The following is a 15708-nucleotide window of genomic DNA, read 5'->3' as shown; positions in this document are numbered from 1 at the left end:
CATCTCGAAGATGTGGCTTTCAAATCCACGAATTCTCTACTCTGATTGGCCGAGGAGGGTAAATTAGAAGACGGGTACAGAAGAAAGGAACCCAAGTCTAAATCCATAAAAGCCTTATTACATATATCTGCCATCTATCCCAGTAGCAAACATTGTTTTCAACTATGGAAATAAATGATGTCTACATTATTAAATATCCAAAATTAACACTGACGCGGACTCTGACAGTGAAATTATTAATAAGACCAACCCGACCCTAGAATTCTTTAATACATATCAGCCATTAAATAAAAGCAGTGGCAACGATAAAAGCACCCAGCATCCTGACAGAAGGATGACCTGGCTGTAACACGTGAAACATTTCAGTCATTATTTTTGCATTGATTCAATCGAACATTTCATCTAATTCGTCAACAGTCACCGATTCCGGCGAATCAATCTCCTCAGTAAGGAACCCGCCCCGGATAGTTTTGAGCCATGTATTGAGATCGTTTCCCCTATCCTGCGGGTCCATTTTCATTATGATGGGACTCTGTGCGATGACTGCCTTGTGTATATCTGCAATTAGCGTTGCGGCATTAAAGCTTGAAGGGGACTGCGCTGATGAAGAGGCGCTAGTGGGGGTAGCTGTCCCCCTAGTGGGGAGAAGTTTAGAAAGCCTTGGAGCCGCGGCTGCCGCAGTGACATAGCTTTGTTGGGGTGCAGATGGGGGTGGGTTGTACGATCGACTCTGGGCAACCCTCCCAGTCGAGACCATGTGTACTGGACCGTCTTTCTTTGGTCTTTTGGACAGTGGTTCGTCTAATGTGCCAGGTGCCCGTTTTCCACCCTCATTGATCGCATGTCCGCTACCCGCACTATTGCTCATGGAAACATTACTCGTGAGCCCCAGTGACACGGGAGAAGTAGAGTAAGGAATATTAAGTTCGGAATTCCCGTAAATCCCATTTGAGAAAGTATTATTATTAACTGCTAACGTACGGGTGAAATTGCCAGCGTTTTTTGCATCAACTAGTGTTGAGTTTAACTCAAGCCCTTGCGGATGAGTCTGATTATTTTCCATTTGCTGATTTGATTTAGCATTTATACTAGAAGAGCCCGGTGCCTTTTTCTGTTTCGGACTGGCAGAATATTGTTTTGCTTTCTGCTTCGCAGATGCAGCTTGGGCCATCTGTTGATATTCTGGCGCCAGTATACCACGATATACATACACCATTCTTCTTGGCGATGCATCTGACCATTCGCGAGATAGAGCGTAAGTGAGGGCTTTCTCACCCTTTTCAACTTTTTTAACATATGCATTCAGTTTCGCAGAGACGAGATTGGATAGCTTGGTAGATAGATTAGCCATTTCCGGATGACGTTCTACCAATAGATCGCATAATTGCTTTACAGTCATGCCGTGCTGCTGAGGATCCTTCTCCCATAGTATAACAAAAACCGCATGCAGAACTTCGTCATCCAACGGAGGTTCATTATTTTTTGGTTTGGGTCGCTCCCCCGTAACGGGCACTATTTTTGATATGGCAACGGACGATGATGATGACGTCAGCGACGTTGAACTTAAGCTCTTGGGCTTGGAGGCCAATTCCGTTAAAGACTTGGGTGACTGTGAGTCAGAATCGTCATCAATTGACGAGCTGGGACTGTTACTCGAGTCACTACCATGCACGAGCTCTTCGTCCCGGCCTTCATTAAGGTAATTAGCGTGGAAAATAGGAGATTTTGAGTTACGAATAACCTCGCTCTCAACAGTTGTGATGGTAACAGGTCTGGAATCAGCAAGCGCCATTGTTCAGTTTTAGGGGAGAACTAGTTGATATCCAGATCGCAGGCAAAAGTTACAGGAGTCAAAATGGAACTCGGTGATGTATCTTACTGACGAATCTGACAGACGTGAATTTAGTAGCTGATGAGTGGAGTATCTGCGGCTACTAATCGATATCGATGGCCGTGTATAGCTAAAAGGCCTACTTATATGTGGCCTATGTCCCTCAATGCGTCAGCCAACAGTCGAGTGCCGTATCTCTACCAGGCCAAAAGTTCAACCCTTATCAAACAAAGCGAAGACCGCCCACACAAGACAATGAGCGGTGTCAATACTGTTCAATTCTGAATTACAGGGTAATACGCAAAACAAATCCCCGTGAGTCGTTTTCTGCGTCTTTATGCCGGCTCACGCGGTTTTCTCCCGCAAAATGGTCCGCTCGAGAAGCAAATAACCAGTAACTGGTAAATATGAGACACTAGTCTCCCTTGTCTGAATTGTTAACCAGAAGAGTGTTCTTCTCTTAATCCTAAAAGAAGAGTCATGCATATACTAGAAAAGTGATGAAAAGAATGGCAAACCTGCGATGGCCGTGTGTATCGTGATACTAGATGAGATAGCTAAAGTTGTTGTACGGAACTTTCTGTGAGAGTGAAATAAACCCATACATTTTGAGAGAAAGTTGCTCAGACTGATATACTTCCGCACTCAACGGCAGCGTAAAAGAGATGATTACATTAGAACTCTGCCGTGCAGGTCCGGGTACATCCTACCGCACTCCTTCGGGGAGTACGCCCATCTACACTCTACCTTGGAATACATTTTGTTTAGCTCAGCGGGACAGAGCACCAAAGAAATCCACCAAGAGCAGATTGAGAGGATAGAATGCATTCGCTGATGATATTAGATACAGCAAGACTGCATGTTCGACTCAATGGGTCAGAAACTAGCACTTCCCTCATCTCATCGGAGTAGTCTCGAGAAAGCCCGTGCATTACACCGTTATATTTAGCGATCGTCGAAAAAGCAAAAAGAAGTTGGCCTAATTGGGAAAAACGCAGTCATAACCTGCACACACAAAGGAGTTGATGAGGAAGCATACCTACTTGCTCTTGGCTACGGCCAGAGCAGCTTTGGTACGCTCGAAGTCTAGTGGCCAATACCTATCCTTGTTGGTATACGGTTCATCCATATCGGACCCCGTCGGCGGTATTAGCCAATAGTTCACTGCAGTATGGATATTGGTTTCTTTGTCGCCAAGCGAGGTGACTTCATGGAACCAACCAGTAGGTAACCACAGCAACTCACCTGGTTCTACATCGACCACAATCCGATGAGCCCGTTCAAATAACGGCCAACGCACGCGGACTTCCTTCTGAATAAGGCCTCGAAGCTGTTCGTCTTCTATTTCACTAAGATGCACCGCCGCAGGAGGCACACGAGAGAAGTGTGGCGGCTCGCTGCCCTGGGCATTGTCCATCTCGCTGTCTTCTTCGATTGTTCTACGGAGCGTCTGCTTCTCTTTGTCTGATAAGCTCTCGGAGTCTAACTCCAATATATGCGCAGCTACTTCCGCAACAATGGCGCCGTCATCCCGTAGCGAACGCCAGCCGGGGGCCTTATCGTTACGCTTGTAGTCAATTACGCCACTCTGATGTAGCTGTTCAATATCGCCGATCGTGTACATTTTGGCTGCATCTGCGGGAGAGAACAAAGTGAACCTTTTATGACCCTCAATAGGAATGTAAACGTTGTCCGCGTGGTCATGGTGCAGCCCGGAAGAGGTTCCAGCGCCGGGGAGCCGCCTTCCCAGGCCGAGCATGTCGTCTTTAGGATCGAACATGTCCGCCGACAAGTAGGCACGGTCGTTTACCGCCGCACCACCCATCCATATATTTATTTGCTGCGGTATTAGGCTGGGAAGAAAGGCCGGTAACATAGGCAAGTTGCTTGCCAACTCCGTCAGTGGCGCCTGGTACAACTCGCGCAGGCGCTCCTGCGCCTCGAGCTCATACAATGGCCCCGTCTCCAACTCCGCTATAGGAGCGGCACCATCCTCCAGCTCATCGTAGTCATCGTGCACATCACCAACAGCAATGCCGTCCGAGTCCTCGTCGCCGATAGTGTCTAGCGCGGTCGTAAAAGTATCCGAGCGCTCCGTTTCTGTAGCACTGTCGCCCTCATAGTCGTCTTTTGCCACGTCACCGAACCCAGCTGCGCATGTGCCCGCGGTCTCTTCCTCATCTTCTTCCTCATCTTCTTCCTCATCTTCTTCCTCATTCTCGCTCTCCGCCGCCTGCAAATCATCACTGTATTGCGTAGTCAGGTACAGGTCCCTTTCGCCGCAACGCAGCCGCTCAAGGAACTCCCCAAACGGCATTGAGAGGCGCTGTGCGCCGCTCCCGAACCCACCGTCCACCTTCCGCTCCACCTGCAGCACCTGCGCACCGGTTACTACTTCCAGCACCCTAGCGCTACTTAATCGTGCCCAATCATAACTGCCCGCAGTGCGCGCCCGGATCTTGCATGGCCGTCTCCCAGCCACGTATCTCGCGTAGAAAGCCCGCACAGACTGCTCATCCGTGGGCTCGTCGATTACCTCGATCGCTGCGTCTGCGTCTGCGGGGGCATATCCCTCATATCCCCCACGCAGCTTCCGATCCAGATCTACGGCTCGTTTGCTACGCGTGGTCTCACGGCTGGTCTCCGCTGCTCGTTTCGACATGCCGCCCTCGTCGCCGCCGGGTGCGTGCCACGACGCACAGCGACGGCTTTTTTCCAGCCGTGGGATAGGGAGCTCGAATCGGCAATGTAATATCACGTGATTGTTGCGGGGTTCCGCGACCCGTTAACGTCCTATGAACCGTTCCCCTCCGCCCGGGGCCCCTTGCGGTGCTTTGCCCGAAGGGAACCGTCGCTTAGACTACGGTCGGCACAGCTATGTAAGGGGTGCAGATCACGCCCGTTGAGATACTGTCGTGCACGGACTGTTTTGTGGCGTTAGAGTCGGCGGCTAACTTTATTTCCGCGGAGGGGGGCAAACTGCGCCGAAATAACTGGGCGTTCGACTAGCGTCGAGAATGCGCGCTATCCGCTGACTGTCAACAGGTCCTGCAGGCTTGAGCGGCGGTACGGAAAATGGCGGCTCTGTGTAGCCGCAGGAGGTAAAGAACGGCGAGCGTTGTCTATGGAACTACTGTCAAGGACACCAGCAAAAGGCGTAGATGTATGGCAGAATATCAATCAGTGCACATTACTTGAATCATTTATTTAGCGGCTAGGAGACTGCATTTATGGCGGACTGTGCCATATGGCCCGTAGAGAGCAGTAGAGCGATAGATAGACAGCGGATAGTGGGGCCGGTATGCTAGCGTAGTTTCTTGACCAGGGCATGATCCATGTCGAAGAACTCAAGGTCCATGGCCGAGGCGGCGCGCTTAGATTGCGCAGTATGCAGCAAGTGCGCGGGGTTCTGGACCGGAGGCGTGTGCTGATGTGCAGTGCCTTTTGCGCGCGCCGACGCTGCGACGGACACAGGCGCGGGTAGCGTATGGGGCTTGGCACAAAGCGACAGCTGAGTGCGCGATGAGTTGCTCGGAGTAGTTGGTGTGGGAGGCACAAAAGTCTTGATTGTCGGCATATGCGGGGCAAGCGGGCCCAGAGCGGAAGGCGGAACAGAGCCCGGGGGCGTGTCGCCGCCAATGCGGATATCGGGGGAGCCGCCGGCAGCACTGGCCGGTGCTGAGCCTGCACATGGCGAGCCCACGCGAGTGCCTGCATCACGCCACGAACGTTTTTTCTCATCAGCTAACCGGCGGTAATAAGCGAACAGACGGGCCATAATGGGGTTGGAGTGGAGCGTGCCGCCCTCGGAAGCGTACTTGAGGTTAAAGCTGGACGGGAAGTTGTCCTCGCAGGCTAGTAGACAGAGAAGCTGGTTGCAGATGACAATGAGATTTTTGTCAGTAGTACATCGCCTGCAATCTATGAACTCGGAGAGCTCAGCGAGTCGGAGTGCGCAGGTTATAACTGTAACGCTTGCCAAGGCAATGGCGCTGGAGTTGTAATTGTAGTTCAGTGCTGGGTCAAAGCAGGATAGCTCGCAAAGAATCGTTGCTCCATACTTTAAATCGTTTAGATTGAGGCGCTTGAAGCTGAGATTGGCTATCTTGGTTTTCAGGAGGATATCCACGAACGAATCGTGACTCGGAGCAGAGCACACAGACCAGTTAAGGCTCTTGAGGATGTGCAGCTCCATTTCCTTGAACTGCTGTTTCGTGTGCTGGTGGCAGCAGAGGCTCTGCAGGCTCGGTATTCGGGGCTTTTTGTCTGCGAACTTGGACGCCAGCCAAAGAGCGGTAAGCCCTAGTAGCTGATATGTGGGTGATTTAACAATGATCTTGGAGCAGTACCGATCAATGATGTTGTAGCATAAGAAGAGTGTCGAGGAGGAAAGTCCCAAGCGAGTGTGGCAGCTCATGATAAAGTCGAAAATCAAAGTGCGCATCTCCACGGTAAGTTCCGGCTGGGACTGGAAGCTAGTCCATGACGACCGGGTCTGATTCTCGAGATCAATCAGATGCTTGAGGATTTCAATGCTGTACTCCTGGCAGGCAGATTGGTGCGCAACCATCTCCATGTGTATTAACCGGGGATGGGATGCCTTACTGTCCCACACAGACCTCCTGATTGAGGCCAGTTGTAGCAGCGAAACCTTATCGCATGAGAGTTTTGTAGAGTCCATGACGAATATGTGTATAATATGCAAAGGTGTTCGGGTATGAGATATTAACAGCCCAGCTGGAGATGACAATGATTACTATTAATTATGCAGGGTTTGTGCTGTGTCTGCAGGTCAACGAGGTGTGGACAAGAGACGATGCTAAGGATAAGAGCCCCGGTTCGTCCCCTTTAATGCAAGCGGCTGATCCTTGGTATGCAGACGTCTCGACCGCGTGCAGGTAGCCCGGCGGCGAGTCAGTGTGGAATAGGCCACGAACGTACCACGTATGCTATGCCCTGTAACCTCCGTGCTCCGGTGTCGCGCGGAGATCCGTGTGCTAGTGCGCTCAAGAGAAACGGTTATGCAGATCCAGGACCGAATTCTGCGGTGAGCGTGCAGGTGCGATGGCAGCGGCAGAGAAGTGGATGGAACGAGGATGGGAGCAGGGCAGCGGTGGAAGCTTGGGTTGGAGCGCAGCACTGGCCATTGTGTCAAACATGCCCCCAGGATCTGAAACACCCTACAAGCTAAACACTTATATAAATGAATTGCCCATGTAAAAGAAAAGAAAAGCATAGTTAGAGGGACATGACATTCCACGGCAGGAGATAAGGTTTTTTGGGTAAAAACCTGCGTATTGTCGCTATAGGCCTACTGGTCAAACGTTACGATGTTATAGCAACTGGCGAATACAACGCTGTACTGGATTGCGACAGGCCCGCAATAGCGGCCAGCTGCGAAAAGCGGCCCCAATGCCTGCTCGCGGCCGATTTCCTGCTGCCTGCGGGCCGGATGTACGTAGAAACCTTGGCTAGGAAAGGGGGGCTGCTGGGCTGCAGCTGCCTGTTCCCCGTGCCTCGCTGAAAGTGTCATATAGAGCAATTACTGTGCCCTAATTAGCAAGCATCCACACGGAAAAGCGAAAAAGTAAGCTGAAACCTTGGTAGCGGCAGAGAAACTTCACCCGTGACCCCAAATACCCCCCCCGTTTGGGGCTGCCTAGTGGGCAGGTCCGCGGAGGCTAGGAGGCACAGGCGCAGTGGGACTGGGAATAGCAGCGTCCATGCGGCAGGCAGGCAACAACCCCATAGAAGCTATAAACGTAGTAACGTCTACCCTTGCAGCGGCAGAGACTCCAACAAAAGGGCACCGCATGTGCGGCTACCGCCTGAGCCGGCCGGGTCAGCTGCCGGCGGTGTGATCTTGGTAGAGCCCGACTCTAGGCCGGTACCGAAAGGAAGACAATGACATACAACCCTGGAGGCGTAGTAGTTCCCACGAGCGGCCGCGGATCAGACGCGACCGACCAGACAGCCCTCGGCATGTGTGCCGCCAGTCCCATGCTACATATCCGTTTTTGGGGTGGGCGTTACCAGGCCAGCGCTACGTTCATATTCCGGAGGCGAGATGCGACCCAGGGCTTTCCTCTTCCGGAAAAGGGTATGTAACCAGTGCCGCTACCAGAAGCTGGGCATCTGTGTCGCCATGGATATCCAAACGAGGTGACGGCGTAACGTACTCGGTATATATACTGCGAAGCCTCCGACAGCAGTAGCGCGGAGGAGTGCGGAATTAGATAGGAATTGATGCGCATCGGGCAGCACTGAGCACGGCCCAGAGTCAGACGGCCCAAATGCCGCGTTTGCGGCATTTGGGCGTTGGGAACTGCGTGTTAGTACCGGTACTAATGGCACATAGATGTAGGTAGCACTTGGTTCGCACCGCCGGCGTAGACCTTGCTTGGTCTTCTGTAGAGCCGGCCTGCCAACGGCCGCGAGCTTGCGCAGCTTTGAGAACTCTGTCACGTGACCGACACTGTCGCCCGTAAAATTTTGCAATCTGGTGCGAAACCTCTAACGCACACACAGACAAGGCGAGCAAGCTCAGGGACCGATGCTATTCTCCAGGGCGTCCAAGATACGCGTGTCGCAGCTGATGCGCCGGCTGCAGTCAACGGCGGTAGGCAGGGCTGCTTCCAGACCGGAGATGCTGCAGCTGGAGGCAAAACTGGCGGATGTCATGAAGGACAAGAAAGATCTCGGGCGCGTAATGGCGGCACTGCGGGAGACAGTGCAGGGCGTAGTCGAATCAGGAGGATTGTCTGACCGGACGCTATTGCGCTCCAATTCGGTGACCAATGACCTGGGAAAGCTGCTCGAACAGTCAAACAAGCAGCTGCGCGGTGAAATAGAAACAGACACAGTGCCTCCGACTCCATACGAGATTTTAGTTACATTAGTGGACTTGAAACTTGCCCGGCGGACTCATTACGAGCAGGTTATGCAGTATTTGCTTGCCAATGGCGATGCGGAGGCCGCTCTAGGCGTGTGGGTAAAGTACCTTGAATTCGTGGCCCAGATGCCGCAGAGGGAGGGCGCCGAGGAAACATATGTGATGGCCTATGCATCCATCGCGTATTTCTTTTTGGGTGCTGCGGACGTTGACGTTTTGTTGCAGCTACTGAACAGGGAAGCAGGACAGTATAAAGACATTCCTCTATTCAGAATCGAGCAGCTTCAGTCGCAGATAGGACTCTCAGAGTCGAACCTGACGAAGGTGCGCGAAAATTTGGCGGCAATCCATAAGCAGCTACTTGTGGATAAGAAGGGCTACTTTCTGGACGTAATCTTGCCGGAGTGCTATTATCCTCTACTACATTCCTACTACAAGCGCTATTCTGATCTTGAAGGCCTAGTAGACGAAGACTTAGCAGCAGGGTTCATGATTAACTTTTCGCGTATTGGGAAACACACCCTAGCGATGAAGTGCTATAATGATGCTGTTAAGAAAGCTGGTGGAAAGCCTGGAGTAGTGTTGAAGAATGCCCTGCTTACTGTCGTTGCCCGTATGGGGGAAACAGCCATTAATAGAGTGAATGCCACTCGAAGAATCGAGGCTGTCTGGAATTCTTACTTTAGAGAGGATGATGTTATTGACGTTTCCTCATATAAAGCCTTGCTAAATGCTTTGATTATATTGAAGCGGTTTGACAAAGTCCAGAGTGTCTGGGAGCTTGATATTCCAGAGGAATTGAAGAAGGACCATACACTACTGCAGACCTATCTAGAAGGATGCGCTCATCGCACCAACGTTTCCTTGCCTGAACTTTTGAAGCAGCTTCCTGAGGCGGTTACGGACGTCAACTTGGCGAACGCAGTGTTGTTAAAAATGGCGAACACGAGTGGAAGTGCGTCTATGTTCGATTCCTTCTACGATAAGACATTTAAGGGCCCGGGCTCTCTAAGGCCAACCCCATTGACTTTGGCGACTCGTCTCTTGATGGGTTATGCCACTGCTTCCGATCCTGCCAAGTTCAACTTCTTTGACCATACTCCGATACCTCGCACGATGAAGAACGCTGTCGCAGAAGAATTTTTGAAAATTTGTTCCGATAGCGAGGCCATTAAACGTTTCTATGAATCTTCGAAGGCTTCTCTGAAACTCGACGTGTTCAGTTCTCGTCGCGTGGGGAAAATCATCGAGGCATCGTTTAACATTGGGGACTGGAAGACAGCCGAAGCTATCTTTAAGGACCACATAACCACGTCGAACGCCAAATCGCAAATCAATGTACACACGTTGCTACCGCTGATTGCAGGGTTCTCGAACCTAATTTTGCGTAACAATGAGCCAAGTTTCCTTTCCAAGTTGGATACTTATTGGCAACTGGCGTCGAGAGTTTACAAGACAATACCCTTCGAATTTCTCAACAAGACCGCGACCGCCGTTGCCTCGCTGTGTCTAAAGGAAGCTAAGCTTACCGATGAGCATTACAATTTCATTAATGCAGTCGTTATGTCCGAGCTTGCAAGATCTAAAAAAGATCATGGGTACGTTCTAAACGCCAGAATTTACCATAGTATTACTAAAGATCAAAAAATTAGCGTTCCGCCGGAATTGTTGTAAGCGGAAAACTTGCAGAGTATTATGTGCTGCGGTTTTTCAAGCCATTCTCGAAGCCGCCTATGCGTCACAATGCAACTATCATCATTACGTGGATTGCTATGAAGACTTTATCCGCCAGAATATTTTGATTATCTGCAGCTAGTGACCTCAGCCAGACTTTGTCATAGTTATTACCTGTATAAACTACTACTTGTATATACTTCATATCTAATAATGATCTGCACGCAAACTTTGTGGCTGTCAGCCCCTAGTCCTGGAATAGCAGTATAACGGGCACAGGAAGCCGCAGTGCAGATACGAGGAATCAGCGTAAAATATTGCTTAGTATTACTCGACGGTTAGGCAAGCTATTTACAAATTTAGAATAGGACCACGATCAGTTTATATGGTCAATGCGAAGGCAAGCAGCAGCAGAGCCCAATCCGTGAATTTGTCGATAATCTAGCAGTTATTATTCCTTCCATGCGCCCTATTTCTTCCAGTTAGGAAAGAATTCGTCCCAAATTGGGGACACCCAGCGGTAAAATCTGTCACGCGCATTTGTCACGTTGTCCAATCCCGGCCGGACATCCAGGTTGAAAGTAGGAAGGCCGTTCTCATCATCTGGCCCGGCGTAGAAGTCAATTACATAGCGCACCTTGCGGTAGCCGGGATGCTCAGGATCGGACGCCGCGGGGTCCGGCCGTAGGATAGTCCAATCGTGCCTGTCGAAGGGCAATTCCGCCGAAAACTTGCTTGGGAACAGGGTCCCGAGCAAGTGGTACCAGCGGGCGCGCGGCGTGAGCTGCGATGGCTTCCCCATGAACTGCAACAGCTTTGGGTGTGCCGCGGCCGCCTCTGAGTACCGCCGCTCCCAATCCAAGATCTCCTCCCAGCAGCCCTCGTTCAGGTAGTTGTGCACGTACACCATCGACTCCACCGCGTCCTCCGGAATCTCCTCGCCAGTGTACGGGTCAATCTTGCCCTTCCGCACCATCGCGTTGTACATCTGCTGTGGTGATGGGTACTCCCAGAACTCCCCCTCGCCTGCCGCGTCCGTGTTGCCCTTCGGGATGCTACTCACCGTCCGCTCCGTAGGCAGCTCCAGCTTCTGGAACGCCTGCCGATGCGCCGACAGGTTTGGCATGTTGTTCAGCGGATTCAACGCCCCGCTGTCGTGCATGACCGGACAGGCAGCCTTCTCCTGCGCTGCTCCACCCGCTGCCACTATACCCGGCGTGCTCTCGTCGCGATGCTTCACCGGGCAGCCTTGGCCGCTCGTCTGCACTCTTTGCGCGCTCGGCCGTGCCTGATTGTCTGCCCAAAACCAGCCCATACCTTCCAGTGATCTCAGATACCCGTCTACTCGCCGCGCCACTCCACCAAGTGCCTCTGCTACTCAGCTGCCGGTCGTCTGAGCCATCAACCCGTTGCGAAGAGCCGAAATCTGCGCAAACATCACCACTCCGCGGAGGTGTATGGGTGTTGTGTATTTGCGCTGACCTGCACGATTGAAAGCTGGGGCCACTATCAAGGCCCCTACAAGCTCCCAGTAGCCGCTGCTGGACTACCCGTGGGTTGTAGCCCGTTTGGCTGTTGTGCGAGATGTCTTCTCTTGTACTGTCCGTTACCCGGCCGTCGCGGTCGGCTATAGGTGGCCGTTGGCGTGTTCTCAGAACAAAAGATCACCTGGGTTACTGATAGCAAAGGCAGCATAGGTTTCGCTGCGGACGTTTGGAGTGGTGCATACACGGCAGGAAGGTGCTCTATCCTATGGAAGTGCAAGGGGATCCGCACACAGGAGGTGCGATGGCGACGATGGCTCCCATGACGCAGAAGCTGACGTATCTGATTACGAAGGAGCTGTCGCAGAAGGAGTCTCCGACGATTAAGCTCATAGAACTGAACATTTCCAGCCTTCCAGAAGAGGCGGTGGAGCTGCTGCACACGGTGGAACGGCTGTCGCTGCAGCGGAACCAACTGACAACGCTACCGACGAGCTTCCGCAACCTGACGAAGCTGCGTTACCTCGACCTACACGGGAACAGGCTTGCGGAGATCCCCGCGATCCTGCTGCAGTGCCCGCACCTGGAGATTGTGGACTTGTCCTCGAACGAGATTTCGGCGCTGCCGCAGGAGTATTCGCCGCTGTGGTGCAGCAACGTGAAGGTGCTATCGCTGAAGAACAACCGCGTGCGATCGCTGCGGGACCTCTACGCAACAATAACGCAGCTGAAGGCTCTGACGATTTTGGAGATAGACGGCAATAAGATTCCGAAGGAGGAGCTTGATCACGTGACGTCTCATGTGCCAACTAAGTCGCTGCCTCCTGAGGAGTACTGGCTGATGGCGCTGCGTAAGTACATGCAGGACTTTCCACAGGGTATGCCTGCTGCAGGTGCAAAGACTGCGCGTGCGGCGAAGCGGATGGGCTTCATCGGTGCTGAAGAGTCAGGATCTGCGATGCACTCGGCGCCGGCGCAGGACTCGGATTTGATCTCGCACTCCAAGTACAACGACTACTTTAAACGACTGTCGGTCCTTCCCGAGGAAACCAGTAGTTCCACCCATGCCAGTGCGTCCTCCGAAACACGGGTGTCTCATGAGGATCTTGTGGTAGGATGCCGGAAGCTGCTTTTCTCGTTCACCGAGTGCCAACAAAATATCCGTAAAATCACCTCCCTCTGCGCAGACAAATCGGTTGCTGTAAATATGGTTTCCTTGCTATACACAGTCCGCTCGCATATCGATAATTTGGTGGAGGTGCTAGAACAGGCCGAAGATACCCCGGATACCAATGTCCACGATCAGCTCCTTGTGAACCTTTGCGTTGGAATAATATCAGTATTCAAGCAAATCATTTCATTACTTCGGAAAAACTTTGATGCATTCTTCCGAGCAAACGACGTCTGCTTCACACGAATGTTTTACATGACACTGTTATGTTCCTATACCGAAATGTGCAATGTGTGGAACCTGGTGGTCCCAGAGAATATTAAGAGGAAGAGGCCGGTTGTTACTCCACGGCAGCGCTCTTTCAGTGTCCAAACACACCATTCTTTCAAACACCTGCCACCCAGGCAGCGCTCGAATACACTCCAGCGTGGGACGCCTTCCTCTTCTGCACTGCAGCCACTGCAGCCACCTTTGATTAACCAGTTGCCACTCAATTCACCGCCCAGTTCCAAAAATACTACACCACTATCCAACTTATCGACTCCCCCTCCCCCAACTAATATTCCTTCATCGTTGACTGGATCAACCATCTTGGATCCGAGAGCAGATGCTTCGCCAAGGACCATGAGATCAGACTCGCAGATACATTCGCCTAATATAAAACGTCCACAGGACTCACAACTATCTGCGGAACAAAGTAACCAACATGCGGGTCCATCGGGGGAAATGAATATCGATACACAGCTATACCATACCCTTAGAACAGTTATTGGGATGGTAAACGTGGTTTATGCACAATTGACGCAAGCCATTCAGAAGACTGCTATTGCAAGTACAACAGATGATCATCCAGGTATAACTCCCGCTATTGCTGCTAAGATTAAAGATCTCACGGAAACTTGCTTCCAGTCCATGGAACTGTCCAAGGTTTTGAAATCGCGCCTGTCTCTGATCACTTCTACGGAGTCGGAGCAGTACAATACCAACGCAGAGAAGCTCAATACATGGGAGGATATCAATGCTTTTTTGAAATCTATTATTGCAATTTTAGCCAACACCAAACTAATTATGAAGGATCTACCTGTGCTGAACGAAGTGCGGCCTAATTTAGCATCTCTGGCCAAGATTACCAAAGATGTGACCGTTATCCTGGACATGAGCTCATACAGAACGGTGTCCGCATCCACGCAGCCTGCCCAGCAGCCTTCTGCACACGGACCCGGTTCACAATTGCAGACGCCACAAGAAGGTACTGAACACTACATTAACTTGTCTGGCAACCACAGCATCAATACCCCTCTGTCCACTCCCTCTTTGGTGACAAGCCATGTAAACAATCCTTTTGACCAACTATAGTAAATAACTATGAGCATTACATAATCCAATGGTCCCTTCTACCAAGTGCTTAGCATCACTCACTTTATCATCCGCATCTGTCGAGTGTTTCCTCGTAAATCTTGGTGACTTCGTAGTGGTAGCCTCTAATATGCGCGCGTTCCAACATGTTTGGCACCTTTACTCTCGTCCGCTCGGCAATGCCCGATAGCCTCACCTTGTCTGTCCCGGATAGCTTATATTGGCCCGGCACAGCACCATCAATCAGGCGAGCAAACATCTTGTCGAGGATTAGCAGCATCTTGAAAAGCCTGGACAGCGTAGAGCGGCGCGCCTCTTCGTCGAGCTCTTCGAGAGAGAACTTGTCAATGTAGTCCAGGAAATCGTCCGAAATTCGAATAAGGTAGTACGACTGTCCAAAGTTGGTGTTTTGCGTGCCCTCGTATTCTTCGGCAACGCGCCGCCCGATACTTTGGTCCAAGAGGACCTCTGTGTTCGAGCAGCCGTCAATTGAAAACCAAATAAAGTCTACCAGCTTTTTGATGTCCAGTATAAGATCAATCAGTGTTACATAGCCTTGGTTGGCATTCAGTCCTCGGTTCTGCACCATTTTTCGCTGCACATACATGAGCTGCTCATCGCAGTAGCTCACAAACTTCGATTGCTGCGAAGAAGACAGTCGCCGCCGCGACTGCGTTAGGCCCTGCCCGGGATTCGAGAGCTGGTCTGAAGACGCAAAAGGCGAGTGCACGTTGATCCTCGGTTGGAAGTCCGCGCTGTGATCAAACACCTCGTCAATGCTGTCGTCCAGTGTCCGTTTACTCGACTGTGTCCCAGAGGTGTGTCCTTTGCTCTCCATCTCGTCACCCTCGTCGCCCTCGTCGCCCTCGTCGCCCTCGTCGCCCTCGTCGCCCTCCAGGTCTGGATTCAGCTCCAAGTCCAGCATCTCCTGCTCCGGAATCCGCTTGACCTCTTTTATCTGCACGTTCTGGTCCGGGCCCACATGCTCCGGAGTCCTGGGCGTCGAGCCTGCCCCATTCACTACCCTATACGCCATATCAAAGGCACGCGTAAGTGTTCAGTTCACGATTAACTATATGCTTCAATGCCATAGATGCTTTAGCTCCCTGACACAGCCTTTTTCCCGCAGAAGGGTGTGCTCTTCCTGCGATTATAACCCCAGCGGTACCTTACAGGTAAGACCGCACACATAGCCGGTCACTACAACGCCAAGAGCGGGGTGGCAAATACGCGGCAAGGTGCTCAGGTACCCCGTCGCCTCCTGCAGGTGCTCTTTAGGCGTCAAACGAATGTGCTAACG

The 15708-nt window shown here is 51.6% G+C and overlaps 7 protein-coding genes across 7 annotated transcripts; 2 read left to right on the top strand and 5 right to left on the bottom strand.

Moving 5' to 3' along the window:
* Window positions 1-385: 385 nt before the first annotated feature.
* GDS1 (Gds1p) lies at window positions 386-1792 on the bottom strand (the record flags this gene model as incomplete). Its single annotated transcript, NM_209835.1, has 1 exon — window positions 386-1792. The coding sequence occupies one exon, from the start codon at window positions 1790-1792 to the stop codon at window positions 386-388; it is 1407 nt and encodes a 468-aa protein (NP_984482.1).
* Window positions 1793-2870: 1078 nt separating this feature from the next.
* On the bottom strand, window positions 2871-4493 carry AGOS_ADR385W (ADR385Wp; the record flags this gene model as incomplete). Its single annotated transcript, NM_209834.1, has 1 exon — window positions 2871-4493. One exon carries the CDS (start codon window positions 4491-4493, stop codon window positions 2871-2873), a length of 1623 nt encoding a protein of 540 aa, NP_984481.1.
* A 642-nt stretch (window positions 4494-5135) lies between these two features.
* On the bottom strand, window positions 5136-6512 carry CLN3 (cyclin CLN3; the record flags this gene model as incomplete). Its single annotated transcript, NM_209833.2, has 1 exon — window positions 5136-6512. One exon carries the CDS (start codon window positions 6510-6512, stop codon window positions 5136-5138), a length of 1377 nt encoding a protein of 458 aa, NP_984480.2.
* A 1872-nt stretch (window positions 6513-8384) lies between these two features.
* Window positions 8385-10397, top strand: MSC6 (Msc6p; the record flags this gene model as incomplete). The annotated part of the gene is made up of 1 exon (NM_209832.2): window positions 8385-10397. The coding sequence occupies one exon, from the start codon at window positions 8385-8387 to the stop codon at window positions 10395-10397; it is 2013 nt and encodes a 670-aa protein (NP_984479.2).
* A 469-nt stretch (window positions 10398-10866) lies between these two features.
* Window positions 10867-11712, bottom strand: CYC3 (holocytochrome c synthase CYC3; the record flags this gene model as incomplete). The annotated part of the gene is made up of 1 exon (NM_209831.1): window positions 10867-11712. One exon carries the CDS (start codon window positions 11710-11712, stop codon window positions 10867-10869), a length of 846 nt encoding a protein of 281 aa, NP_984478.1.
* A 437-nt stretch (window positions 11713-12149) lies between these two features.
* SOG2 (Sog2p) lies at window positions 12150-14408 on the top strand (the record flags this gene model as incomplete). Its single annotated transcript, NM_209830.2, has 1 exon — window positions 12150-14408. One exon carries the CDS (start codon window positions 12150-12152, stop codon window positions 14406-14408), a length of 2259 nt encoding a protein of 752 aa, NP_984477.2.
* A 67-nt stretch (window positions 14409-14475) lies between these two features.
* On the bottom strand, window positions 14476-15444 carry TFB6 (TFIIH complex subunit TFB6; the record flags this gene model as incomplete). Its single annotated transcript, NM_209829.1, has 1 exon — window positions 14476-15444. The coding sequence occupies one exon, from the start codon at window positions 15442-15444 to the stop codon at window positions 14476-14478; it is 969 nt and encodes a 322-aa protein (NP_984476.1).
* Between the last annotated feature and the right edge of the window lie 264 nt (window positions 15445-15708).

This window comes from Eremothecium gossypii, chromosome IV (genome assembly GCF_000091025.4).
Source record: "Eremothecium gossypii ATCC 10895 chromosome IV, complete sequence".
In the NCBI taxonomy this organism is placed as follows: domain Eukaryota; kingdom Fungi; phylum Ascomycota; class Saccharomycetes; order Saccharomycetales; family Saccharomycetaceae; genus Eremothecium; species Eremothecium gossypii.
The sequence above is the reverse complement of the archived record's forward strand: the minus strand, read 5'-3'. Positions and strand labels throughout refer to the sequence as shown.